We start from the raw sequence: 7,988 nt of genomic DNA, 5'->3' as shown, positions 1-7,988 counted from the left end.
TTCCCCCTCTGCCAAATATACTTGCTTTGGCATCACAGATACTAGTTAAATTTCATGATCTAATCACCTACACATGGCCTGATGGATTCTTTTAATTTTGTTTTAACATTTTGTGAGAAGCAACACTGACCACTGAAACAGACCCATTAATTCCTCTTTTTCCAAAGTGAGAACCTTGTATTATATTACAACAAGCTCCTCTCCAGTTAAAATTATTAGGAATCCAGTACACAAGAATCTTGCAGAAATCAGCTGCCAGATTTATTAATCTACCTGAAAACAAAACAAAACAAAACAAAAAAATGGAATAAACCAGAACTTTAAATAAGCCTTTTAGGTACAATTTCCAAAGGGTTAATCTGTTCAATGAAAGCCTTTTTTTCTTTTGCTAGCAGATCATGTAATTTTGGGCTGATTGCTTGTTTTGTTCAGTGAGTCACTACCATACACGGTATATATATACAGATATATATATATATATATATATATTCTCTTTAAATATTACACATTTGATGCAATGTTCTCTCTCTCTCACCCTCTCTCTTTTCACTTTGACCCACACCCTCCCACCAATACCCTGCTCCATCCAGGAAGTGCTCCACATGACATTAACAGAATTAAAATGGATCAAAGGACTTTTTTCATAAACATGTGTCCTTCAGACCTGATTTCAAAGGAAGTCACATCTTTCAAAGTTCTGATTTTTCTCCTTCTTGGTGAAACTGCTGAGGTGTCCATGGTTTTCCTTTGATTTTTGGGTTGATCATTGAAATTTTAAGTGCCACTGAGACCTATAAATTATCGACAGAACAAGATGGTATATTAAGGCACATATATATAAGTTCATAAAATATGTTGCCCTATGTATTTAAGTGAATTAGATGTATGCCCAGAGAGTTCTTCTGTATCTTTCGCCTCTAGTGATCACTGCTTTTGAATTTTGAACGAACTGAATAAGAAATCATTTATAACTTGCTGGTTTCTTGACTGACATTGAGTGGAAAATTAAGCTACCAATACCATGTGTCTTTGAAATCACATCTCTTACGATTACAATTACTGTGGTTTTCTATATAAGAGTTCATCTTACCTCCCTCCCCTAAATTGGTTTCAGAATTGGACAGCGCAGCTTTCCTGTGAAGTAACAGCTTTTTAAATGTCCCTGGGTTGTTCAGATCCAGTATTTTTACCCTGTTCAAACTTGGAAACATTACATTTCAGAAAAGGTGCTCATAAATATTTAAAATCTGTTTTTTTCTGTTTGTGTTACATGTAGAATAATGTGTCTTGTTTTACCCCCCTCCAAAATAAAATGATTTAAAACAACAAAAAACCTCAAAACCTTAAATTGTCTTCCAAACATATCTGATCACATTTACATTTAGTGTCCAAAACAAGTTGATTGATAACATCAGTGCCAGCACTACAACGTCATACAGCGACTTCATTGTGTTCTTTGACAGTTCGCATAAGTCTCCGTTCCACTGAAAGTTACAAAAAGTTCTGCAGAGCTTCCCTTAGCAAGCTGAAGCTTACTATTCATTTGTTGATGCGCATAAAAGCTGCTTATAGCACAGCTATGGCATAAGCTATTTTCTAAGCAATAAATGGTTCAAGTCATCTATTTTGTCCTGAAATGCTATCTGTAGTTACAGCATTACTTATAAATTGTCGTAGTAAATTCAGCATCAAAGAGAATATTACAGAAAAAGACAGCAGCAGAAGCATTAGCGTTATCTAGTATTTATATATGTTATGAACATAACACAGCAGTAAAAGGTTTAAATGCATATTAATGGGTACCGTGTCTAAAAATTACTAAAGTACCTATTTAGTGTATTGGATATTTTTCTCAAGGAGTGCTTGCTGTATCTAACCAGCATAATTAGATATGTGACTTAGTACAGTTAATTCCTATTGATTAAATAACTTATTTATGTTGCAAAGGAAATGGAAGGAAACAAAAATGTTTTTTCTCCTGATCATAATCCTGCATTAAACACTGACATGACAATAATAAAATCCCTCCATATGTAATTACTATCCTCAACTGGACTCTAAAAGGTTGAAAATGTAGGATGGGCTCAATTTGCATAGCAAGGTGGCACCAGATCAATATGCTACGCTACAAGCCTCTCGGACACCAGAAACAATGGGTGCTCTGCCCAACATCCAAGTAAATGGGCATCTTCTGTAAGGCAGGGATAACAAAAACATATAATGCAAACAGATATGAACGGAATGACAAGAAGATTTTCAAATGCGTAAAAGAGAGGTGGACAATCTGTGATTTCTAGCTTCTATGTTAAATCCTATAATCTATGCTTTGTTCCTCTTTACCATTGCAGTAAGACAATTAGGAATGACCAGAAACAAATGCCCAAGACAGGTGTTTCTCTGATAATAACATCCAAACAGTTAATTTACACAATAAGAATTAACTGTACTATGGATACCCAGAGAACATGTACAATGTCTTATGCTGATATGAAACAAAACAGACGATATAGCTTCATTGTACTTAAAACCTGTATTCCCTTCCCGAATATAAGTAAAAAGTAAACCCACCCTTTTCCTCCTGTTGCACAGAATAAATGTTTAAATTCTAACCCTCTCCTTTCAAATAAAGTGCACTGTCCATGGCAGAACATAGGAGTAATACAACAGGAAAAGACCCTTTTAGTGTACTATTTAAAAATCAAACTGAAGTGGATTCTGTTTTCCTCTGCATCTTGTGACAGAGGAAAAACATAGGGGAGGGTGCCCACTTCTCTGTCATTGCTATTAATACACATAGCCTTCATTATAAGGATGCGTGTTACAGCAGCCACCCTCTTGCATGTAGACCATGCTCTCGTCAAAGTGAGACAGAGGCACAGTATCCTCCTCATTGATGTGCCGCTCCATGTCTGTCTTCAGCAAGGGGCGCTGGTTGTCTGGAAAGGCCATGGAGAAAAGGGCTTCGGGATCACAAACAAACTTGTAGACATATCTCTCTCCAGCAACCTAACACGAAGTTAAAAAGGAGAAGGGAAGGAAAAAGAATAGGGTAAGTTTTAGTGCCCTGACAACTCGGGGGTTACACATTTCTGTGGACTCTGCTACCACTAGCCAATGAAATAATAAGTCATTAGCAGTGAAATCCCAATTCCATTGCAACCAGCGGAAACTGTGTAAAAGCAGAATACGTAAAATACTTTGGGCTGCAGAACACAACTATTATGTCCTTGGGGGGAGGAGGAGGGATGGGATGAGTTAAAAGATTCTTTTTCTAAAGCATCTCACTTGTGATCACTTTCTGTACTTGAATCATGGCCAACAGTGTTGTTCTTTCTGGGGAAAGAAAACAGGTTTTTGCCACAGTAGTATGATAAAACCATGAAGTTAGGTAAAATACACACAATCCATGACAGAACTGAATTTAGCTTGATACAAGTCAATTCATACTTAAGTTATCTCAACTGTACATAATTTGCAATGTGGTGAGTCACAGCATATGTTGATAGTACAGGGTCTGGGCATGCAAACAAGGATGCAGTCATATGTTAGCTCCTGCAAAGGATGAGAAATTTGGATCTGTTTAGTGAGTGAAAGCCTGTTGGTCTATGACACAGGGGCTATTCCTTCTTTTTTTCCAAGGGACATTCAGGCCTCTGAGTTCTATCTGCACAGCAACCAGATGTGGGCAAAGATGTGCTAGATGTAACATCTTACGTGAGAAGTGGGTTTACCTCAATCCCTACCGAGTTTATAGTGCACAAATAAAAATTCCTTTAGAATTTAAAACATATATTTCCCGTGTAACATTTAATGTTGCTTTTGAAAGTGGACAGGAACAGAATCCTCATTAAGGAGTACTATTTTTGCTTGGTTTGAAACAAGTCAGTATAATATGAATGAGATTCATACTAAGCATGGAAAACAGCACACTGTCTTATAAGCATTTTTAATCCAGAATAAACAAGCATCCAGCTTTGACAACCTGTCTTAAGAATCTAGTGGTGGCATACCTTAAAAAGCACAAGGCACATGTCTGAAGTTAGGTAAGTGGCGAGTTACGCAGTTGGTAGAAGGGCTTGTAAGAAGTATTCCTGTAAGCTGTGTGCTTGTGTGGCTGCTCAGGAGACATTCAAATGCCACCCAGCTGATTATCAAGGGGCCCACTGCTAGGTTTTGTTTTCTACTGATGGTGCACATTCAGACAGGCCTTCGTACACATAACAAATATTTCTCACAAGGGTGGAAAAAATCTGCACAGGGAAAAGTTTAGCGGGAACATTGCCTGTAAACTGTGCTAAGTGGACTAACATCACCCAAGGAAGAAACTAACATTTTAACGTGCCATGCCCTTAAGGTGCACAGTCTAAGAGGCCTATACAAGCTCTGTTGGAAAAGCTAGTTTATAAATTGTGTGGGCCAACCACCTTTCCTTCTCTTCCTCTGACAAATACAATGGAAACATCTAGAAAACACTAAAAGCTAGCACATATTAATGGAGTGAGCTGAAAGTGTCAGAAATCTGGAAATTCCAATTTGTGACATTTGTTCGGTTATGTTCTCTTCTGTGCAACATGGCTAAATGAAAAATCCTATTCAGCTCTGCTTGTAACATACAAAAAAGTCAGCTGTGGTAACTAATGGACCCTGTTAAACACACAGGATGTGCAACACAGGTGAGTTAACACTGATGTAGCAGCTTATGGACACACTCAGGGGAAGCATGCATTGAGAAATTCCTTTGAGGAGCTGAAATACACTGGAAACTGGGGGCTTTCAACATATCACAAGTGGCACTTATAGACAGATATTTAAAGGTATTTATGCACCTAAATATAGAGAGAGGCACCCAAGGGGATTTTTAAAGATGCTTATGTACAATTCTCAGTTACTTTGTCTGAAAAATGCCATTGGAATCAATGGAAGTTAGCAGAGGGGTAGCCAGGTTAGTCTGTATCCACAAAAACAACAAGAAGTCCTGTGGCACCTTAAAGACTAACAGATATTTTGGAGCATAAGCTTTCGTGGGCAAAGATCTGCTTTGTCAGAGTGGTCTGTCATTAGAGCCTTCATACCGCATGTCAGTTATCTTAAATAGTGTTTGTTGGGACATTTTTTATATTATACTCTGGACTCCATTAAGAACAATTTTCACTGTGATATCAAACCAATCATATTGTAACTATCCGTGATTCGTCTGTTTTGCAGTTGCCAAAGAATTTATTTGCTGGACAGGTAGCATAGCTCTGCAAAGCACTGTCCACAGTGACTTCTGTAGTTTTTCTTGCTGAGGTTCCACAGGCAGCCCTTCACATCTTTTTTGCATGTTAGTCTTTGTCCTTGCATTATGATCAGCTCAATGTGTATGAGCAGAAATGTATTTACACATGATGACTCAATTAAGACAATGAAATAATTGTGTACATAGCACATTAGGGCTACGTCTACTTGTGCCCCAAACTTTGAAATGGCCATGCAAATGGCCATTTCGAAGTTTACTAATGAAGCGCTGAAATGCATATTCAGCGCTTCATTAGCATGCGGGCGGCAGCCGCGCTTCGAAATTGACGCTCCTTGCCACCGCGCGGCGCTTCCAGACGGGGCTCCTTTTCGAAAGGACGCTGCCTACTTCGAAGTCCCCTTATTCCAATGAGCTCATGGGAATAAGGGGACTTCGAAGTAGGCGGCGTCCTTTCGAAAAGGAGCCCCGTCTGGACGCGCCGCGCGGCGGCAAGGAGCGTCAATTTCGAAGCGCGGCTGCCGCCCGCATGCTAATGAAGCGCTGAATATGCATTTCAGCGCTTCATTAGTAAACTTCGAAATGGCCATTTGCATGGCCATTTCGAAGTTTGGGGCACATGTAGACACGGCCTAGATGTAGCATAAAAAATGCACATGTCCAAATGAGTGAAAAACTTGCTAGAACAATGCAATTACCAGTGTTCCTTCTTATAGAATGACTTATAGATTAACGTGTAACATTCCAAGACAATTTAATGCTTCATTAGCTGCTCACCTTTTGCATGATTCCCTTCTCATAATAATAGCGAAGTGAACGGCTAAGTTTATCATAGTTCATAGCTGGTCTATTTTTCTGAATCCCCCAGCGGCGAGCCACCTGCCACAAAAATGGATTAGCAGTGATCTGTTAAATGCATTTAACAAGCAGGCCTTTGCATCAGATTTTTATTAAACACAAAAGTAACCATTACAGGTAGGAGGCATGAATAAAGTGGAAACAGTGGGTTTGATATCTGAATTTCCTGTGTCCTAGCATGATTTTTAAACCATATATGCAATTTTGTTATTATACCATGGTAACAGGTCTCTTTATTTTATAATATGGTGGTTTAATTTAAAAACTAAATAAAATGAAAATAAATAAATATAAATCGTGTGCTTTGTAGACGAGCTTCCTGCTCTTCCTATATCATTTTCATGACTAGAACTCTGTATATCACACAAAAAACTTTTCACTTCAGTTCAGGAAGTCCTACAAATTGCAATTTTAACAGCCACAATAGTTAGGCTATTAGAAAGTGCAAGATAAAAGAAAACCATCCGTCCCCTTGCGTATGCTAATATAATGAAGAAGGCAGAGAAACTAAAACCAAACATAACAAAACAAAAAAACCCAACAGCCCTACTATAGATAACCAGCTGGGTGAGAAGACTGGATATCAAACATAGAGAGCACAGACCACCCCTTAGAACACTGCCTATTTTTTATTTTTTAAGATGAATTGTAGACGACTTGGGAAAACTATTAAAGCAATTATATAAAAAGCGATATACCTACTGCTGTCTTTTTTTGGCTATTGTCGTGCCTTTTGTTTTATAATAAGAGGTATTTCCATGAAAACACGCTTTTTATTACTCACTCTCCACCTGAAGGCATAATCCAGTTTGTGACATAACAATTACTTGCTGGAATGTAACCCCACATGAGGTACAAGCAGCACGAGTTTCTGAACCCTAAAGGAGGGTCCTGGGATAGGAGTGGGGCATGAAATTCTGTGATGTCGGGCAGCAGCATGACCAGCTGCTGGGTCTCTGGCTCATCCATCTCATTAAAAATGTTGAAAGATGTTACTGTTTCTACGTATGTATTTACATTTATATGTCCTCTAATAAAGTTTTTACATTCTTCATACTTATTTTCTTACATGTGCCGAACGGATATTTTTTTCTCATATGAACATGGCTGAAACTTCCATCAGTTCGAATTACACTAGACAGGTTGGGGAGGTGGGGGCATGTCCCTGCTAAATACAGGGACAAAGAGTGGGGCCTGATGTAAAAAGTCTGCTCACCCCTGATTTAGTGCATGGCAAGCTAGTGTGCTGCATATTCTCATTCTCGCTTGCGATGCACTAAAACGCCACATATACCAGCCCTACATTGTCAGTCATTTCTAAGCCTCCACTGCGTATGTTAAACCACCCTAAGACTCTCCCTTTCCACAACATAATATAGCTACCTGCCCATAATGTATCATCTGTGAATTTGGCACACTGAAGCTGAGGTTAAGGAAATTCAAATCTAACTTTGTTTAGATCACATGTCAAAAAATCAAAGTCGAGCCGTGTGGTGAGAAAAGCAGCTAAGAGAAATGTGCAACACAAGCTACCCCCTTTTTAACATACCCTTTTTACAGTTTCTTGACATACAAGTTGAAACAACTTGCTCTCCTTCACAGTTACCAAAATGGATAAACAGGTCTGTGTTAGTCTCAGGTAGTCTGAATTAGAGTATGGGATCTATAACTAGGTGAGAAGCCCTGGACCCCTTCAAACAGATGTGAAGCTCCCTGGCTGAGTCATTTTAAGTCCCAGTGCTTGAACACTCTATGAAAGTGCAATTAATTTCAGCTCAGTCCAGCAAGCAGGCAGAGATGTTTATTGCCAACCAGTATAAAAGAGGGGTTTAAGTAATTCTTGAGGGAATTCGAGTCTGGGATAGAGAGGTCCTGTGGGCAAAAATCCAAGAAC

At 38.8% G+C, this 7,988-nt stretch overlaps 1 protein-coding gene across 2 annotated transcripts in view; it reads right to left on the bottom strand.

Moving 5' to 3' along the window:
- Positions 1-205: 205 nt before the first annotated feature.
- The window catches only part of ETV1 (ETS variant transcription factor 1), an 80,480-nt gene continuing 72,697 nt past the window's right edge, over positions 206-7,988 (bottom strand). For both annotated transcript variants that reach the window (XM_074984671.1, XM_074984672.1), the window contains exons 12-13: positions 6,014-6,115; positions 206-3,006 (exon numbers count right to left, since the gene is read on the bottom strand). In XM_074984671.1, the coding sequence (XP_074840772.1) occupies positions 2,785-3,006; positions 6,014-6,115 (324 nt within the window). In that variant the 3' untranslated portion in view covers positions 206-2,784. The remainder of the gene's footprint in view (positions 3,007-6,013; positions 6,116-7,988) is intronic.

This window comes from Carettochelys insculpta, chromosome 2 (genome assembly GCF_033958435.1).
Source record: "Carettochelys insculpta isolate YL-2023 chromosome 2, ASM3395843v1, whole genome shotgun sequence".
Lineage (NCBI taxonomy): Eukaryota > Metazoa > Chordata > Testudines > Carettochelyidae > Carettochelys > Carettochelys insculpta.
Note: the sequence above shows the minus strand (reverse complement) of the source record. Positions and strands in the feature narration are given on the sequence as shown.